This window comes from Glandiceps talaboti, chromosome 14 (genome assembly GCF_964340395.1).
Source record: "Glandiceps talaboti chromosome 14, keGlaTala1.1, whole genome shotgun sequence".
NCBI lineage: Eukaryota > Metazoa > Hemichordata > Enteropneusta > Spengelidae > Glandiceps > Glandiceps talaboti.
The window spans coordinates 20,959,681-20,981,891 of record NC_135562.1 but is presented as its reverse complement, the minus strand read 5'-3'; the positions used below and the strand labels follow the sequence as shown (position 1 = coordinate 20,981,891).

The 22,211-nt window shown below is 37.6% G+C and overlaps 1 protein-coding gene across 1 annotated transcript in view; it reads left to right on the top strand.

The window, feature by feature from the left end:
* The window catches only part of LOC144445415 (uncharacterized), a 45,042-nt gene extending 31,890 nt beyond the window's left edge, over positions 1 to 13,152 (top strand). The window contains exons 2-5 of the mRNA XM_078134954.1: positions 10,561 to 10,619; positions 11,311 to 11,440; positions 12,536 to 12,681; positions 13,094 to 13,152. Coding sequence (XP_077991080.1) covers positions 10,571 to 10,619; positions 11,311 to 11,440; positions 12,536 to 12,681; positions 13,094 to 13,152 — 384 coding nt within the window. The 5' untranslated portion in view covers positions 10,561 to 10,570. The remainder of the gene's footprint in view (positions 1 to 10,560; positions 10,620 to 11,310; positions 11,441 to 12,535; positions 12,682 to 13,093) is intronic.
* The last annotated feature ends 9,059 nt before the right edge of the window (positions 13,153 to 22,211 follow it).

The window sequence follows — 22,211 nt, the reverse complement described above, 5'->3', positions numbered from 1 at the left end:
AGGGTAGGGTAGGTAGGTAGTTAGGTAGGATAGGGTAGGTAGGTAGTTAGGTAGGGTAGGGTAGGTAGGTAGTTAGGTAGGGTAGGGTAGGTAGGTAGTTAGGTAGGGTAGGGTAGGGTAGGTAGGTAGTTAGGTAGGATAGGGTAGGTAGGTAGTTAGGTAGGATAGGGTAGGTAGGTAGTTAGGTAGGATAGGGTAGGTAGGTAGTTAGGTAGGGTAGGGTAGGTAGGTAGTTAGGTAGGGTAGGGTAGGGTAGGTAGGTAGTTAGGTAGGGTAGGGTAGGTAGGTAGTTAGGTAGGGTAGGGTAGGTAGGTAGTTAGGTAGGATAGGGTAGGGTAGGTAAGTAGTTAGGTAGGGTAGGGTAGGGTAGGTAGGTAGTTAGGTAGGGTAGGGTAGGTAGGTAGTTAGGTAGGGTAGGGTAGGTAGGTAGTTAGGTAGGGTAGGGTAGGGTAGGTAGGTAGTTAGGTAGGGTAGGGTAGGTAGGTAGTTAGGTAGGGTAGGGTAGGTAAGTAGTTAGGTAGGGTAGGGTAGGGTAGGTAGGTAGTTAGGTAGGGTAGGGTAGGTAGGTAGTTAGGTAGGATAGGGTAGGTAGGTAGGTAGGTAGGGTAGGTAGTTGGGTATATGTAGGTATAGGTAGGTAAAGTAGGTAGGTAGGTAGTTAGGTAGGGTAGGTAAAGTAGGTAGGTAGGTAGGGTAGGGTAGGGTAGGTAAAGTAGGTAGGTAGGTAGGTAAGGTAGGGTAGGTAAAGTAGGTAGGTAGGTAGGTAAGGTAGGGTAGGTAAAGTAGGTAGGTAGGTAGGTAGGTAGGTAGTAGGTAAGGTAGGGTAAGTAAAGTAGGTAGGTAGGTAGTTTTTCATTAGACAAAATGTAGCAAGAAATTGCAATCTTAAAGTGTTACCGTAGACTAAGTAGAATATGTACAGTTTAATTATCGGTGTCTGTCTTGGTACAACTAGTCCACATGTACAGTTTAATTATCGGTGTCTGTCTTGGTACAACTAGTCCACATTTACATGAAGTGGACTGTAGTTTTCACGACGAATTAGAGACAGAATCTCGGTAAAAAGTAGAGTGCTATTGATAAATCTGAAATAATCACTATCTACATGTCATCAATCTGCCATATTATTTGTATAATCTAGTTTTAGCTACTGAGACCCTTCCGAATATGCTATCCGTCCAACAACCTTAAATTAGGACTGCAATTACAAATAATCCCACAGTCCTTTGCCGCTGAGCATGTGCAGTTTGGATCACAAATTTACCAAACAACCAATCAACATTGGACTAGTCACTCAGTCACACAGTCAGTTTTAAAATATCATTTTATTGGAAGGCAACTTGAAAATTTCAGCTAAACTATTTATGTGGACTTTATATACATGTAGTATATAAAAGCCGCTATGATTTGTGTAACGGACGTTTTCCAAATGAAGTGACTTCAAGAACGTCATATCCATACAGGTAGGGGGCAGGCTAAGTACACGTACCCCAGGTCTTCTTTGCAGTGATGTATACCAAATACGCAACACCTAATAAGTCGGTTGACAAATGACAACATTACTAGATAATAATAAACTCCGGACAATAGACATACAAGCTATTGTCATCATCATTGATACGATGTGTACTGACGTGTGACATTCGTGCATATCACTTGAAATGTCGACATATACCACATTATACAGAGTTAAAGGGGACACGTGAGTTTAACTGATAACATTGCACTGTGTTTGCCCTTACATTGCGAAATACTAAGAAAGATCAAATATGTATTTGATTATATGAGTGAGTGTGTGTATATGACCCGGAAAGTACATGTGTACCTGTTGTGTTAATGTTACTTTATCCACTCTTGTACTGTATAGATTAGCCTTGTACAGTTTTCTATACACTCTATGGTACGCTCTACTGCACTCTAACAATTCTTACTAGTTTCATTGTTCTTGTATTATATTCACCGTACAGTCTTGTCAATTGTTGATAGTGTCGTCCTACTTAACTCATCCAGCCTTGAATCATTTGTCTGTTTGTTTGTTTTTCGTTCGTCCTTTTGAAACTTCTTAATATTCCATCTATCCAACCGCTCACCATCGACCAACCAAATGACCAACCAATCATACATCCGACCATCCATCCTTTCTTCCATCATTCTGTCCCTTCCCTAGTTCCCTTCCCCTTCCCTTCCCCTCCCTCCCTCCATTTATCCATTTATCCATCCCTCCATCCATCCATCTCGTCTGTTTTATCAGCGATCTTTCCCTATGCTTTCCTTTGGTTTCATTTGTCACGTGACACGTTTTGTTTACAAATATATGTTTGTTTTATCCCACCAAGCTCACACCGTGACGTCACATACCTGTGACTCTATCGCTAGAAACGATCATAGATTCATATCTGAAGTAGGTGTGTTAGGAATGTGTATTCCTTCAAAATAAAATTTATCTCTGTCAGAAAAAACTACATGTAACTATTTTTATTGACAACAGTTCACTTTGTCTGGGAGCACGGCCTTCGAATTCCACAAGTGAGACCGTTGTCGTAGTGAGAGGGTCTCCCATTTCGTTGCTACGTTGTCCAATTCCACAAGTGACGTGAGACCGTTGTCGGAGTGAGAGGGTCTCCCATTTCGTTGCTTCGTTGTCCAGTCTAAACAGTAGAGTCTATAGTCTCATGATAAACGCTAATTGGTTGAAATTGAAGATCAGTTTTCAAGATCGGCATTTAAATGGTAATCGGTGACTAGGGTCTTGGGATCTTTGGCATCACGGGATCAGAGTTTGATCACCCGGGAAGAACACTCAACTCTTCCCGAGAGCAGCATTAGTGACGAACCGTTACCACTCCTTGGTGTGTTTTACGTTCATGTTTGGTGACTGTAGCTATAAGCTCTGACACTGTTAACTATCAGACCATATTGGTATAAATTATCTATTTTATCTCCCATGCTGGGAATGAAACGATACAGTGACAACTTCGATTTATTATTGTGACTCAGGCCTTGAGTGTTTTGGACGTACCTCCCCAAAGTCAGAAGGGCATGTGAAGCTTCTCCCCCGAGACCCTAGAGACATAACGTTGCTTGAATGAAACCAATACTTGTTTCTCCCTTGTGTATTTTATGGGTGTTATTGTGCTAAAACGAACCTTAAAGGTGCAGTGACGGGCTATTACTCATGCGTTAAGTGTCAAGCCCTATTAAAGGAACAACACCGCAAAGATGTAAACTTTTATGATCACATAGTTCTAAATTGACTGTTATTATCTGTGATGTGAGAAAGTTATGTCCTTCAGTGTCAGAGCTAGATGAGTGGACACATTCGACACAATATTTTAATGAATATTTGGTAATTTGAAAAAACACACATAAATTGTTCAATTCTGACACTAATTCATTAATATCCATCATTGTTATCATTTCAGTCCAAATTAAGTTGAAACGAACAAAAACATTCAGACACTCGACGATTTTATTCCTATGTTCTTGGTAGGAAACATTCAGACACTCGACGATTTTGTTCCTCTGTTCTTGGTGGGAATGAGCTAATACTGAAGAGGCTAGTAAAAAAATGATGTTGTTTCTTCTTGGGACAGCCCACAGATTGATTCCAGAAACAATACATCTTTAAGTCAAGGTCGATGTGACATTAAAATAACTTGAAAATCGATCAGGTCGGTAACCCTGTCTCTGTTTATCTCACCTGGCGAAGTCACCGCCAAACTAGACAACGATGGTATTTTTTATGATTTTATCTTTTTACCCTATCATTGTGTATTCATTAAATAAAGGTCACCAATAATTGGCCAACTGCAGCTTGTCATATGTTGTTAAAGTGACAAGTAAACACACTAACATTAATTTATCATATTAATGGAATTTTCCCGTCGGAAAAAGTGAGTAATAAATTTAGATCACGTGATCTTGTACACATGACCCGAAATGACCGACCGACTTATTCTTTTTAAAAACGCTATCTGACTCATCTTTGTCCAGGGTAGGAGGAAAGGAACGAGATGATCGCTTTCCTTTGATCATCACGTTCTGATACTGATCATGAAATATGTGTCCGATAAGGATGGTATTCCAAATGGTATGGCACATATTTTACAAATGATCATCCAATTGTCGTCCACTAAATCCCCTTTTACTGACTATCCTGTGTCACTAGTACGAAAGACAGTTGTCCTTTCGGACGGGATATAGTCTTCATAAACCGCAGAATTGTATATTTCCCAACTCACACTTGCACAGGATTGCTTATCTCAAGACTCAATTCCGCCTTTCAAATTTGTCATTTATCTGTAACTTTTGTCGTATTACATTATGATTTTGGACCAAAATCGTAGGAAAAGTAATTATTAATTAATCCTGATTACAGTGTTCGATAAAAGTGCTCGTCATTATCCAAAATCTCAGAAAAACCTAACAACACAGACATATTTGTATAATGTGTATATAGATGTATATCTAATTGTGGTGGTGAGTAGCAGACAGTTCCTTACATATTAATTAGCATAAATCGAGAAATGGCAGAAAAAAAGAAAGCGAAAATGAAAGATAGTGAAACAGAAAGAGGAAAGAGTTGAAAAAAAAGTATCTTTCAACAGAAGAATAAATTTCGACCTTGAGAACTTTGGAGTTGAAATTGACATCAATGACATTATCAGCTGTCAGCCATCTTTATTTCAGATTTTATTGCAAACTTTGAACTCACTGGTGTGTGATTTCACTGGGTGGTGGCTTGATATGAAGGTTACTCAACCCCGGCACAAGAGTTTGTCCAAAACCGGTCATGGGAATAGGCCCATAATGAGACGTATAGAGTACTTAGTTAGTCTAGCGGCCAAAGGTCTGGCCTAAATTTAAACATTACCTCATACACAGCAGACGGGGTTTAGATTATGCCTACCCCTGGGGGCTGACCTTACCGGTCGTATAGCTTGTGAAAATGTCAGCATAAAAAGTCAATTAAAAGAAAGACCTGAAAAACAAAACTGGTTTAGATGGTACTTAGGATAGGTCTGGTCACCTAAAACGAACACATGCCGTGTACATGTTTGGAGAATAAATTGTGCACTCATTACTGTTTCACCAAATTAATTGGCGGGTTTGTTAGCATCTATGATAATGGTCATATTTCCCATAGCACCCCTGGCTACTTCATTGTTGTCAAAACTAAAAGAAACAGTGTCTGTTTTATTTGTAAACACTAAATTCCCTAGATATATCGTTTGAAGAGTCACAGTTTACTAAACGGCGTGAGAATTACACCCGGGAAGTTTGTCTTGACTAATCGTGCCTGAGGGCCATTTTCATCAAACGGCACTTTCAACAAATCGTCATGGTCTATACACATTTGCTTTTCTTCTTTTTTGTTTTCTTTTCTCTTTTTTATGTTGCTACCCCACTCTCGTGTACGTAAGGACAGTCAACTCTGTTTACCCACCCGTTGCTAAGGAAACTCGGCAGTCATCGGAAGGGAAAGTCGGGATGTGATGAGTGACGGCCCCGCTTTCCTGTCGCTGAATGTTCGTGAGAAAAGGTAGAACCGAGGGGGCGCTATTACGACTTGTGACACCAAGCTGATTGTTTGACTGTCCTGCATTGACCAGGCACAGGTGTGTCTCGTCGATCGGACCTTTTGAATGGTCTATAACGAGCATACAACGCTATTAATTGTGTAAAACAACCTTGAAGGATGCCAGTATATAGTCAGACGGTCTAACACTTTAACCTATATATCATTGTAGCGTATATACACTCAGACCACAGCAAGGGAGAGCTGTGCATTGTTTACAAACCTTCTGCGTTGACTGATGCACTAGTCAAGGTGTGGGTTTTGAAAGCACTGCTAGAAATCAGAGACGGCCAATGTCCGCACTAGCTCCTCCAACCGGAATGGACATTGTTCGTGGTGAAATCCGCTAGAATGAACAAGTCCCATGTGTAAGAGCCATGAATACTTGACCCTTTACTAGGCCTACGTGTAGACAGTTTGATTTGGATATCTGATTCTACAGCCAGATAATATAAACGAAGATGTTAATTCTCAATGATAAAGAAGGCCTTTATCTTTCAGAGATTGCAAGTAGAGCAGAACAGATACTAGCACGTTCTGTTCTGTGTCTTCCCGAAATTTAAGCCCCCAAAATCTTTGCGATGGGGTGTGGGAAAAGAGAACTGTCCCTATTACTAGGGAGAAAGGAATGTGTTGAGATAGTTGTAGGCTGATCGAATGTTTCTTGAGATGGTAACTTCATCGCCATCTCCCAGCCCCGGTCATCATTAAACTTATGATTGTTAGTTCCCTACATATGGTCGGGAACTGTAAACCGGAATATATATTTTACCAATATCACTTCCTAACCCCATCCATATTAAATGATTTATTTCCCAACATCATTTTCCCTGATCATATTAAATTTATGCAATTCTGCAACTTTTAGTCATGTCTCCGTGTAATTTTGTCTTACGACTGGGTTGACTTGTACGCGAAAAAGAACGTGAATTAGTTTTCGACATCTGAAACTTTTTGTTGAAAAAATTCTAAAATTTAAGTTTTTGTGTAATTGTAGTGTAGTTCTTGTGCAAATACCAAAAATAATGACCTTATTAATGATGATAATCCAAAATTAAATCGAGCGTGCCTAAAAGTTGCAGGATTGCATACATTTAGTCAATGCAAATGATTTAATACGGATGGAGTTAGGAAGTGATAGTGTTGCAAAATTTTTTACTTACTTTAATATGCATATGCATGTATGCCCATTTTGACGACTAGAAAAATGTTTTTGTCAAGTTGACTGAACGATATGTTTTCATTTGCCTGCATGCAAAAAATGACGTTTATTGTTTTAACTTAGCGGTATTGGCAAAATAATTTGACGTGTAATTTACAGCAGGAGTTTGATTCTCTATCACCATGGATGTATGTTGTTGTTTTTTGTGTTTGACCAAGAATCTGTCACATTCCGATCTGATTGTCAGCGACTTGAAAATAAATACCACAGAAACGTTTATCAAATCTTAGAAGCATCTTACAACATCTTGAAAAAATCGACCCAGTCGTAAGATGATCACGACATGTTCTATCCAGGTTGAACGAAAGGCAAGACCACCAAGGCAGCTTAGGATTCCAAGTATTAACCCAGCCAAAAATCTACTCTAACTTTGTCCGGCTCAGCAACCCATTGTTTACAAAATATCAACAAACAACATTAAGTACAAGTATGTGCAATATGAAGTCTGTATGGCGTTTGTGGTTTGGAATGTAGCCATCTATTCCATCGGCCAAGGTCAAAAATACATTTCTGAACTTCGACCCAGTTTCCAAAGACTTCTACTCCCACGATGTTGTTGTTCGCTCGATCAAATCGTGTACAATTAATTTAGGAAACCCGAAAAAGTTATACCCACAACATAAAATTTTATTGGTAACATGATATCGTTGATAGCTTGCACTGTACTAGCTGTCATCTGTTGTCGTGACAACAGATTTCAACAAACTCTATAGTCTGCCGCGTGAGGGAGACATTTATCGAAAGATTTCCTATGTTATTTTGTTCGCAGTGAAATAGGCGTAATTGTGGTATCTTCGTGTTCAAAACTTTCACAGCGATTGACACGTAAAAAGTAATTCTGAATCTAAAATGAATCGGAGATTTAAAAAAAAATAAAATAAAATAATTAAAGTTTTCTGCTAACATATTGATGGAAATGTTTTCAAAATTGTATGCAGAATTTGTATATAAATTACCATTCGCATGTAAACTAACTACAGACAAAACTCTCCGAAATGAGAGATATAATAATCTAAGCTTAGTGTTATTAGTTAGGCACTGACAACAGACGATAAACAGATAACTCTGACTCCGCTAAGACCATTTCACGAAGCTGTGGTCAGACACACTGAAATTCGAACATTGCCCAAAAGCTAAACGGAAAACAATACGTTTCTTTCAGCCGAGTTGTCGGCAAAAAGTTACCAACGCCCCCGGCCTAGACGAGCGAAATAGCGACCTTTGTAATCCGCTACAACACATATTAGACACACGGGACACTATATAATGTACTCCGGTGTCACGATAAAATAGAGGCAAACGGCTAGTGTTTCAAGATAGCCGACGAATGTGTATAGGTACTTGTAGCTTACAAAGAGAAGGTTGTAATAACTGAATTGTCGTGTTAAGACGTGCACTGTTCACGCCTGTCAAACTTATAACAATCAGTCGTGAAGTCCATTTAAGACTGAAATATGAGCTGTAATTTTCCCAGTTAACCCGGCCTTTACGACCGAAGATTAACTTAATCATCCTAAAAATTGATGTGAATAGTTCGGACTCTGTTGTCCGGTTTTCGTTCTCACGTTTTCTCTTTACTAGAAGGGGCAACCTGGGAACCCGTAGACTGTAACACTTTCTACGTAGCCCTAGGTATTGGCTATCTTAGTCTGGTCACTGCACGCATCAATAGAGCGCAACACGGCTCGAATGGATTTCAAGTCAATATCTAAACAAGAAGAGTTTTCTTTTACATAGCAAAGTAAATACTTGTTTAAACTTGTAAAACTGTGAATACGTTACATCGCTATTAAAAACGATACTACATGGCAGTCAGGCTAACAAGGTATTCATGGCATTTCCTTTAAGTTTGTATTTAAGATTGGACTCTCCCGAAGTATAAACAACTTTGCTTCTTTAAGACGTTTGAGGAACACCGGCAGTCAGAAACGTGTAACAAATAAGACGCAAGCAACCCAGTATCACATAGCAACGGTAAATAGTTTCCATGGCAGCAGAATACGAACGATTTAAAGCGCATGCGTCGATGACACGTCACTCAAAAATGTAGTTCTGCGATACTTGTTGTGATTGACACGCCAATTAGGAATTAACCTGTACTTGATGACTATGTAAGATGGCAGGTCAACATTCTAAACTGAACGATTGTTCACAGTCCTTGAGTCGTGAAATTGCTTAACTCTTCCTCCATTTTGGCCGGAAGCCAGTTAGAAAACAGATAATATGCATTCAACATAAACCAAGGTTGTCTCTTGGGAGGAGTCTAAAAAACCCAAATTTTATCCAATTTACTCCGTAGCAGTGGATCGTAAAATCGCACTCTATAGAACCTATTAATTTGTACAGTAAACTGAACTAAGAAATCCCATTGAGTGGACGTAGAGGAAAAAGGCGTTTAAGTGGAGTTAATTGTAAAAAAAAAAGTTTATTTCACTCTGCACGCAATGGCCGTATTAAACTTTTGACGAAACAATGTTACCTAGGTGTGGTACTACCTGTGCGTTTTTTCTGTAAGGCACTCAATAGCAGGTATTGTTTTGATAGTGCACTCGAAGGCAACTTTGTTTTACTTACAGGCCACTTTCTGTCAAACATAATCAGCTCTTCCGCCTTCAAAGAGTGACTTTCTTTTCATTGCAATGAACCGGTGTAGCATTGAAAATCAACGGCTAAAATTAGAACAAATGTTATCAGTGTTCCGTCCTTGAACCAAGTCATGGAGGTAGATTTTTCACTGGTAGGCAAATAAATATGTCTCCCGAGTTCTATATTTGTCAGCTGTGTGTGCTCTCATTTATCATTCTATATCTAACCCCTGTTTATGCCTACTTTAGAAGCATAACAGCACTGTAGTAGATACTGAGAGAGAGAGAGAGAGAGAGAGAGAGAGAGAGAGAGAGAGAGAGAGAGAGAGAGAGAGAGAGAGATAGAGAGAGAGAGAGAGAGAGAGAGAGAGAGAGAGAGAGAGAGAGAGGGGGGGAGGGGAGGGAAAGAGGGGATCAAGAGGGGGATCAAGAGATGGAGGCTGACATAAATTGACAGGGAGGAAGGGACAAATGGGAGAGCATGACACTGACAGGGGGGACAGAGAGTTAGACAGACGCACATACTGACATACAGAGAGCTTAAAACGCTGTATATGGACACAAGGAGTAACGGATGTTCGATAGGTTGTTAAACCAGCATTTGTATATTTGCAAGTATGTAATGAATTGATCGTTTTCCTATTTATTAGTGTCATGGCCATGTAAAGTTATTCTTTTTATCCTACGACATCACATGATTAGTTTGTGTACGTACAAGTTGTATTGACAAGGTGGGCGTCCGTCGTGACACTGCGTACCACTCTTATCTCTTCTATCTGTTTGTCAATAACTACATTGATTAACAAACTAATGTTTGCAGACTAGAATAGTTTGTTTTTCTCACCACAAATGATAAAACATTGTCTGGATCGACGTCAGTGCTCTTATGAAACTGTGTGAAAGGTAGTTTAACCCCTTCCCGTTTAAATGTATCACGCCCACCCACCTACATCCACTCGCACTCTGACCATGCTGACGGTGGAGTCACTAACAGTCAAAAATGACAGGATTATGGTGAGCGCCATCTAGTGGTGAATTATCGAAAAAAAATAAACGTGAGGTATATCATATACTATATACAAATACTGCTTCAACTTCACCATGGTCATCAGGTCTCTGATGGTCGCAGGTTCGTTGCACTAATATCTATTTTTCTGTTTGTGATTTTTTACCAGGGACCTGAAAATGGAGAATATTATCCTTGATGAGAAGAAAAAGAATATAAAGATAGTAGGTGAGTAAAAATGATTGGTGTAATATCATTACCAAAATAGAACTATTGGAGAGATGGAAGTAGTCTAGTTACTGTACGTTCTCTACTAGTCTGTCTGTCTGTCTGTCTGTCTGTCTGTCTGTCTGTCTGTCTGTCTGTCGCTGTCTGTCTGTCTGTCTGTCGCTGTCTGTCTGTCTGTCTGTCTGTCTGTCTGTCTGTCTGTCTGTCTGTCTGTCTGTCTGTCGCTGTCTCTGCCTCTGCCTCTCATGATAACCTTACTGAGTGATTGTAAAACAGTCAGATGAATGCATATAGCCATTGGGAAACTACTAGTTGTAAAAATTAAGAGTTGATTTTCCTTTATAACATTTGAACTGAATAACAATTCAAAACAATTGCAGAATGAAACTCATAAAAAAAATGTCACACAAGGTACTGGTGCCAGTCTAAGTGCCATGGTGAGTGTGAGGTAGGGTGGGGATGGGGGTGGGGTGGGGATGGGGAGGGGTACGTTGATGGGGTGTGTATGTGTATAAACAACTTAAAAGTGTAGAAAAGGCTTAGGAGATGATGCTTTATGGGAATATTTAAGATCTAGTTAATTGTAGAATAATTCTAAAGTAGACTTATAGAGTGCCTAATCTCTGAGATGTATCACAATAATGTGATGTCAGATATTAAGTAATGCCATTGACACTACACTGTCTTCTAGATTTTGGGCTGAGTAATACATTTCGACCAGATGCACTACTACAAACACATTGTGGCTCACCAGAATATGCTGCCCCGGAACTATTTGTTATGGGCACCAAATATGGATCAGAAGTGGATATCTGGAGTCTGTAAGTAAACAACAACAACAACAACAACAACAACAACAACAACAACACAATAAACAACAAGTGTAATAACAAAGAAATCATGATTATGATAGAAGAAAACCAACAAACATAGCAGGAGGAAAACAATGGAAGCAACAAAAGAAGAATTATAACAAAAATATAAAAAATATAATTATATTTACTAACTCAATTAATTCATTGAACAATTCCAAGACAGCCTTTATTCCAAAGAGAAATATTTTCAGCAACAATTTACTTGACAGTGATTTTGAATTTTACAATTTACTCTGCAGCTTTTTTTTTTTTTGATACAACCATACAGAAACCAACAAGAAACTGGACATGCTACACTTGAATGAATACAGTTTCTTGCTACATTTTGTCTAAGTGCAGTGTTTTTGCTAAGGTTTGGGAACCCCGGTAACAGAAAGGGGGAAAGAGGTAAAACTGGTAGTGCTTCCCATGCAATGTATCATAATTTAGGTGGGGAACCCCGGTAAAATGATGTGGGAACCCCGGTAGATTTTACCTACTTACCGCCCTTAAATAAAACACTGAAGTGAAATGAACTATACATGCCCACTATCAAATGAACACTACGGAAAGGACAATTTATGTGCCCTCTATTGGGTGTTTGATACTAAGAAAAAAATTGGTGCCAGAATGTCTGCATGGAGTTGCAATACATTTAAATGGTCTATTTCATTTAGACTGAATGTAACAAGAATGCAATCTTGCTATTGAAGTGTGACATATACAGTTTTTTGTTGATTTCTGCGTGGTTGTATCAAACAGAAAAGCTGCATGGTATTTTGAACTAGACTGTATCACACATGAACACTGCCAACAGGTGTATCACACATACAGTTAGAATAATACTCACTGTGTCAGTGTCTGATATAGAACTAGGCTGCCCAGATGTGTCATTATACAATTCATACATGAATATACAATATTTATAACAGTAAGAAGGTTAAGAATTTGTGATACTTCAAAATGAGGTATGTGAAGTTCTTGTCAAATTCGCTTGAAAAGTTGTAGGTATCTTGTTACCATGGCAACTTGTCTTACTTTGGCACATTGTATTTTGCCTAGGGGTGTTAACATGTATGCAATGGTGGTAGGCAAGCTGCCATTCACCACACCTTTCACTGAACCAAACAGAAGACAAAAACTACTACAACAAATCCAATATGGCCTGACTAATACTCATGGTAAAGATATGACACATCTCAGTCAAGGTAAGAGGGTAGACTCAATCAAAGTTTGTGGGAGGAGCTGCGATATGCATAACCCTGTAAATCATAGTTGTGGGTGGGGTTCTGATATGTGTGGCTGTTGTTTGTAAACAAAGCTGATGGCAAAGTACTGAAAGTGGCAATAACACAAAAAATGAGTAATTATTAGAGACCCTTTAGAGATGGTATATGTTCAGAGAGTGATAGAGGACTAGAGTAATCATGTATCATTCCTTTTAAAGGCCAAGGTTTCAATCCCAGGTTCTTACAGTGCTGTTATCTTCTTAGTGCGATGTTTGACAATTACATAGGATTATTCAGGACATTATTTTCTAAAGCTCTGCCAGACAACTAGTTTTCATACCAAATTTTCAATCCTGATCTGAGTCTAACAATTCTTATGTTAAATTTACAGGCAAGACGAATAATAACGCTTGTCTTCCCATCCTGTCAAAATTTCATTCTTTTTCCTAGAATGTTGTGACCTGTTACATCTCTGTGTGGAACCCAATCCGGATCTCAGAATTGCAATCCTAGATATTGAAGTCCATCCATGGCTGACAGAGAAAGGAAAAGTAGAGTTTTATCCATACCAACCTCCTCCAAAAGATCAAGAGATGAGGAAAAAGGTAGGGCCATATTTTACCCTCACACTGTCTCACTCACTCACTCACTCACTCACTCACTCACTCACTCACTCACTCACTCACTCACTCACTCACTCACTCACTCACTCACTCACTCACTCACTCACTCACTCACTACTCACTCATTCGTTCATTTGTTCTCTTGATCATTTCCTCACTCACTCATTCACTTGATCGATCGATCAATTGATCAATCACTACATCAATCAATCAATCAATCAATCAATCAATCAATCAATCAATCAATCAATCAATCAACCAACCAACCAATGAGTCCGTCAGTCAGTCAGTCAGTCAGTCAGTCAGTCAGTCAGTCAACATTAAATTGATAGATTAGTATAAAGTAATGTCTTATAGCACTGAACAAAAGTGACTAATATATCAAGATACACTGTAACAAGGAATTCTGACCAGCCAATCACAATACACTGTAACAATGAATTCTGACCAGCCAATCACAATACACTGTAACAATGAATTCTGACCAGCCAATCACAATACACTGTAACAATGAATTCTGACCAGCCAATCACAATACACTGTAACAATGAATTCTGACCAGCCAATCACAATACACTGTAACAATGAATTCTGACCAGCCAATCACAATACACTGTAACAATGAATTCTGACCAGCCAATCACAATACACTGTAACAATGAATTCTGACCAGCCAATCACAATACACTGTAACAATGAATTCTGACCAGCCAATCACAATACACTGTAACAATGAATTCTGACCAGCCAATCACATACACTGTAACAATGAATTCTGACCAGCCAATCACAATACACTGTAACAATGAATTCTGACCAGCCAATCACAATACACTGTAACAATGAATTCTGATCAGCCAATCACAATACACTGTAACAATGAATTCTGACCAGCCAATCACAATACACTGTAACAATGAATTCTGACCAGCCAATCACATACACTGTAACAATGAATTGGAGCGAAATTTGGTGGGAACATTCTTAAGGGGTTGTAAAGTAAGATTTGTTCATGACATGATGATTCCATCAGTAATATGCAAATTAGGGCTAAAAATGTGTCTTTTTGGTTAAAAATCTGTAATTCCAAAACTACTGAGCAGATTGGGCTGAAATTTAATGGGAATGCATCTAGGGATGTATGGACGAAGAAGTATAATTAAGCATACAATGATTCCATGAGTGATATGCAAATTAGGTGTAAAAATGTTCATTTTTGGTCAAAAACTTATATCTCAAAAAGTATATGGTCAATGTTTCTGAAAGTTATTCTGCAGATTTTTTCAAAACATTTTTACAAAATTGGCCCTCGCAACCATGACCACACCCTTAGCAACAACCAAATGGCAGTATATTTTGGTCAAATAACAACATCATCTGGTAGGCAAGTGAGTAATCATTCAAAAAAATGTATGCAAATACCCTAGCAACTATGACCACGCCCATAGCAACAGCCAAATGATGACATATATTGCGAAGATAATATCAGGAATTCATACACAAGTGAACAAAAACATACAAAAATGTATGCACATTTATCTAACAACATGACCCACACCCATAGCAACAGCCAAATGATAGCATTTATCATAAAGATAACAACATGGCTGGATAGGCAACTGGATAGTCATTCAACAAATGAACACCTATTGTTAGTATGGACTAGCATATGGATAAACATTTTTAAAAACTGTACAGTTGTGCTACAATGCCATTGGCGGTATTTTTAATTGATCGCACAACTTTACTATGTTTTTGTACTTAAAAAAAGAATGTGAAATAACATATACAAAATCAATAAATTGCAAAACATTGTAAATATGTAAAATTACTGTTATTGTACATACAATAACAAACTTTTTATGCACAATATCAAACTTTTTTTGCATCTTAGTATATGTTATTCACAAACAATGTGAAATAACACATTCTTTTTTTAAAAAGAAAAACACAGTAAAGTCATTTTTTTTATAAATAAAAATTCCAAAATAAATACCCAGGTCTATTCCATATGTCCACATTAACTGATAGTTAGAGTACAGGATAGAGGACATGTCCTGTTTTTTTTTCAGGACTGTTTTAGTTAACCTGTCCGTTAATTTAACTGTGTCCTAATAAAAACGGTAAATCTCCGAGAACGTGTACTATAACGAAGTTATACTTCGAATTTGATGAGTTTTTAGGTTTTTCACCAGAAAGTCAACCTAGTTATCTATAGCTCTGTTTAACGAGCCTTACCCATTATCATGTCAATTACAAAATTCACTAAAGAAATCCCATCCCGCACATCTCGGCCAAATAATCTGATGGTTTCCCCAAAAGTTCAGTGTGAAATCAATGAACCTGGCAAGGACTCATTCTGTAACAAAATGACAGTCTCAAATCGAGCAGTATTTCCATTTTACCCATCCATAGTTCTGTTATTAACCCTGGTGCACATATGCATTGTCAAGTCAATGAACTAATTCCATATGGAGTAAAGTGGTTAGTCTTTGGATAGATAGGTACAGAACTAGAGGCACTTTGTTCAAGACCCATCAAGGTATGGGTGATTTTTTACACACACTTTACAGAATGACAGGTTCAGAATTAGGTGCAGTAGCACACTGTGTTAGACAGGGTAGCATATGTTGATTGCATTGTAACCCTTGACAAGGTGTGGAAAGTGCTATAGAAATGATTAACAAGAGAAGGACAGTTTCATTCATGGGTTGAAAGTGTTTAATAGCGGACAGTTCCTTTCATGCAGACACTTTCTCTGTGTAAAAGTGTCCCAATGGGGAAGAGTCAGAGAGGAGAACAACTAAACTTAATTCAATTTTATTTAATTTGTGCATTTTCAGATAATCAAGAGAATGTCTGAAATGTTGAAAGTACCTCTGGATCGGATTGAAAGCAACGTTCATGAGTTTCGTTGTGACGACGTTAGTGCAATGTACAATCTATTGATGGATGAACAGCTGAAGAGCAGAGGATTATGGGAGCTTGATCACACCATTAAAAGAGACTACAAGAAACAATCACAGGAAGCACAAAAGAATGATGGGAATAACAATAAAATCAAGGAACAAGGTACAGATATATATATTTGAGTTACTAATCACAGCCCAGCTGAGAATACAGAAATTAACATATTTAAGAAAGAATACAAAACACAGGTTTTGATTTTAGTAATTTCAATGAATTCAGTGAAATAAAGTGATTTCAAAGAAATGAAATAGAATATTATCAAAGACAACTTAACGAAGAAAGGGAAATCTAAGAAACATAGAAAAGAGTGGTAACACTGTATTTTAGAAACTCAAAGTGAAAACAGTAAAACATAACAACATGATTGAAATGTAAAATGATTTTCAGTGTTAAAACAAATTAGGATAAAATTTAATGAATACTTATGTTGTTTTATGTAGTGAAAGTGGCAGCCAAGAAAACGGCACCAACACCAGTAATGCTGACAAAGCCAAGTTTATATGACCCAGATTATCAGTAAGTAAATACAGTGCTTGGTAGCTAAGTGTTAAAAGTGTGGGTGAGTGATGCTGGTATGTGGGGGGGGGGGGGGGGGGGGGGGGGGTTACCTCTATGTGTAAAGGAGTGATAGCTAAGTGTTAAAGTCTGAGAGAGTGATGCTGGTATGTATGTATGTGTGTGTGTGTGTGTGTGTGTGGGGGGGGTTTTACCTCTGTGTAAAGGAATGATAGCTAAGTGTTAAAAGTCTGAGAGAGTGATGCTGGTATGTGGAGGGTTACCTCTATGTGTAAAGGAATGATGGTCTTTTATTGATATTCATGAGTAATCAGAGTATTCATTCATTTTAAAATTATAAATTGCTTGATGGTGATTATGATGACATGTCAATTTAATGTTTGAATTTACATGAAAAGTTTTGAAATGACACTATTGAAATGACACTATTGAAATGACAATATTGAAATGACACTATTGAAATGACACTATTGAAATGACACTATTGAAATGACACTATTGAAATGACACTATTGAAATGACACTATTGAAATGACACTATTGAAATGACACTATTGAAATGACAATATTGAAATGACACTATCGAAATGATACTATTGAAATGACACTATTGAAATGACACTATTGAAATGACACTATTGAAATGACACTATTGAAATGACACTATTGAAATGACACTATTGAAATGACACTATTGAAATGACACTATTGAAATGACACTATTGAAATGACACTATTGAAATGACACTATTGAAATGACACTATTGAAATGACACTATTGAAATGACACTATTGAAATAATCAGTCAAATGCTCCACAAGTATATGTTGTACTTTTTATTTATTGCTCATTTTTTAAATTCAATTTCTACTTTTAGGAAAGGCAAGAAAGGCAAATTCTATGTAGATTTTGAGTTGTCATCAGTTAGGCCAGGTAGCTCCAAATATGGTAAAGGTATATTTAGGTAATTAGCATAATATATACATTTTGAGTTGTCATCAGTTAGGCCAGGTAGCTCCAAATATGGTAAAGGTATATTTAGGTAATTAGCATAATATATACATTTTGAGTTGTCATCACTTAGGCCAGGTAGCTCCAAATATGGTAAAGGTATATTTAGGTAATTAGCATAATATATACATTTTGAGTTGTCATCACTTAGGCCAGGTAGCTCCAAATATGGTAAAGGTATATTTAGGTAATTAGCATAATATATACATTTTGAGTTGTCATCAGTTAGGCCAGGTAGCTCCAAATATGGTAAAGGTATATTTAGGTAATTAGCATAATATATACATTTTGAGTTGTCATCACTTAGGCCAGGTAGCTCCAAATATGGTAAAGGTATATTTAGGTAATTAGCATAATATATACATTTTGAGTTGTCATCACTTAGGCCAGGTAGCTCCAAATATGGTAAAGGTATATTTAGGTAATTAGCATAATATATACATTTTGAGTTGTCATCACTTAGGCCAGGTAGCTCCAAATATGGTAAAGGTATATTTAGGTTGCCATTTGTTTCTGAATAGCTAAAGTCCTTGGGTTAGATTTGAACCATGACTGTGCCTCAGTCATTTCAACTGTATAATTGGGGACCTGTTAGGATAGAGGTTGCAATATGACTGCTTTAATCTGATGCACTTATATAGGCCGCAATGGACTGTATACTCCCCAGGGAGTTGAGGAAGTATAAGAGGCCGTTGTGCTGCTATAGATATTTAATAATTGTGAAACACTTTGAGCAGAGTGTTGAAAAGTGCTATAAAAACTAACATTACAATAATTCTTATTATATTTTGTATTTCAGAATCAGGCCTAAAATGTCTACAATGTCTTCATCTAAAGTAAGTGTTTTCCCATTTCACTGAACCTCATACATCAAATGTAAGAACAACATACCCTATCTTTATAACTGAGAATACAGTGTAGGGTATACTACATACCCTATCTTTATAACTGAGAATACAGTGTAGGGTATACTACATACCCTATCTTTATAACTGAGAATACAGTGTAGGGTATACTACATACCCTATCTTTATAACTGAGAATACAGTGTAGGGTATACTACATACCCTATCTTTATAACTGAGAATACAGTGTAGGGTATACTACATACCCTATCTTTATAACTGAGAATACAGTGTAGGGTATACTACATACCCTATCTTTATAACTGAGAATACAGTGTAGGGTATACTACATACCCTATCTTTATAACTGAGAATACAGTGTAGGGTATACTACATGCCCTATCTTAATTACTGAGAATACAGTGTAGGGTATACTACATACCCTATCTTTATAACTGAGAATACAGTGTAGGGTATACTACATACCCTATCTTTATTACTGAGAATACAGTGTAGGGTATACTACATACCCTATCTTTATAACTGAGAATACAGTGTAGGGTATACTACATACCCTATCCTAATTACTCAGAATACAGTGTAAGGTATACTACATACCCTATCTTTATAACTGAGAATACAGTGTAGGGTATACTACATACCCTATCTTTATAACTGAGAATACAGTGTAGGGTATACTACATACCCTATCTTTATTACTGAGAATACAGTGTAGGGTATACTACATACCCTATCTTTATAACTGAGAATACAGTGTAGGGTATACTACATACCCTATCTTTATAACTGAGAATACAGTGTAGGGTATACTACATACCCTATCTTTATAACTGAGAATACAGTGTAGGGTATACTACATACCCTATCTTTATAACTGAGAATACAGTGTAGGGTATACTACATACCCTATCTTTATAACTGAGAATACAGTGTAGGGTATACTACATACCCTATCTTTATTACTGAGAATACAGTGTAGGGTATACTACATACCCTATCTTTATAACTGAGAATACAGTGTTAGGGTATACTACATACCCTATCTTTATAACTGAGAATACAGTGTAGGGTATACTACATACCCTATCTTTATAACTGAGAATACAGTGTAGGGTATACTACATACCCTAACTGTATAACTGAGAATACAGTGTAGGGTATACTATATATAGACTCTTTCACTTGAAATGTCAATGCCAATTGGACTAAAAGAAAATAGCCGAAGGACAGCTGAAGTTTATATTCAGATAAAGGAAGTATGTATGACTGAAAGTTAACCTAGCTCTTGTATTTTGACAGACTAAACCATTTGGAAATGCAACTACAGCCAACAGTATCCAAGGGAGGGCACACCAAGGGACAGATAATTCTAAATACATGGCTCTTTCTAAACCAGTCACTCCAAAAGTGGAAACTCATGTTGAGAACTTCACAACAGATGCTAAAACAGAACCGACAAATGAGAACAAGGAAAGCACAACAAAACTCACAAATCAAAATCATGATAACAGCTCAAGTGAAGCTTTAACCAATCAGTGCCAAGAAACCGAAAGTACTTGGCCAATCACAACTGTTGATGATAGAATCAAATCAGCTAAGAAAGAGGAAGGCATACCTAAACTAAGTATTGTTAACATGGAAGACTTTCTTGAAGAAGGTTTTAAGTTGAGAACTAGTGTTAAATCAAGTGTTGGAAGCAGAGCTGAAAGTCCATGTGGTACACCACTCTCTGGGAACACAAGGAGTCGGCATTTTGAGGAGGTTTTAAAACGATACATGGTTGCCGAGGAAACTAAGCTGAAAGAGAAGGATAGTGAAAAGAAGGAATTATTAGAAGAAATTATGAAACAGGATGTGCAATCAGAAAATGGAAGTGCAGAGGATGAAGATGGAATAACTGAAAAGGATGCTGGGAAATATGAAGCAGTGGATTCTGGGAATGATTGTGGGAATGATACACTGCAGGAGGAGGAGGAGGAGGAGGAGAAGGATGAGGGAGAATGTGATGTTGATGAGTCGGAGGAGAGACATGAAGTGAAAGAAGATGATGCAGAGACAAAGGATGAGAGGAGTGTGATGACTTCAGACTTAAAGGATGTATCATCCGAGTATTGTTCAGATTCAGGTAAAGAAAACAGGATTGTTAAATGGGTACAGTCAACCCAGGTGGACTCTGCTCTCGACCAATCAGGTTCCACCACCCCAGAAGTTCTCAGAAAGATCTTCAAAACACCTTTGTCTGTGCAATCACGGGATATGTTCCCAAGTCGACAAAGTCACAAATCTACACAAAGTAGGAGTAGTGTCAGAGCTGCTCCAAAACCAACACCATGGAAACAGCAATATAATGTTACAAAGACAACAACCGTACCAGAACCTAGCATAAGGGAGAGTTTGAAGCAGAATGGATCAAGTATAGGACGGGGGTTCCAGGGTAGTATGTATAGTCCAAGACCAGAAATGAGGAAATTACATGCAGGAAGAACACCTATCCGAGGGGAACGTGTACATCAACAAGTACCTGATGAAAATATAGTGTAAGTATTAATAGTCTATATAGTCTAATATTATACTAAGATTACTGACAAGTAAAGTTCTAATATCATAGCAAATTTCATTGAAATTATATGTGTCCAGTAGTTTCTTTGTGCTAGTCTCCTATCAATCTGTTTGCTGGTTAATCCCACAGACTTTACTCCAGTACTCCAACAAGTCTAAGTCGGGCAGACACCCCAGACACATATGCATGGACTGATCAATCAGACAAGACCTACAAGTTACCCCCTAACTCACCAAGAAAACACAAATCTGCTGTCGCAACAGTGAAAGGTACAGACAACACAATGAAAAAGAAGGGAGATCAAAAGATGGAAAAATATACAGGTATGGTATAATAGTATTATATTCTTGTTACTTTTTAGGTTTGTGGAGGACTCTTTTTTCTCTTCTTTGTATTTGTTAACTTTCGTAATTAGCAGGGTGTAAGAAAAAAAATGTAAGAACCCTGGACAGTTTAAAAATGACTTGGGAACTCAGGTGGACTTTACCAACTTATAGGGAGCCCTGGACAGTGGTAAAATGACTTGGGAACTCAGGTAGACTTTACCAACTTATAGGGAACCCTGGACAGTGGTAAAATGACTTGGGAACTCAGGTGGACTTTACCAACTTATAGGGAACCCTGGACAGTGGTAAAATGACTTGGGAACTCAGGTGGACTTTACCAACTTATAGGGAACCCTGGACAGTGGTAAAATGACTTGGGAACTCAGGTGGACTTTACCAACTTATAGGGAACCCTGGACAGTGGTAAAATGACTTGGGAACTCAAGTGGACTTTACCAACTTATCACTTTTAACAAAAACACTGGTGAATAGAATGACAACGAATTAGAATATGCATATTCCTCGAAAACTTTTAAAGTGCAAAAATGAAAACATTGGTATTTATTTATTTATTTATTTATTTATTTATTTATTTATTTATTTATTTATTTATTAAATTTCGTTTAAAATTCATACA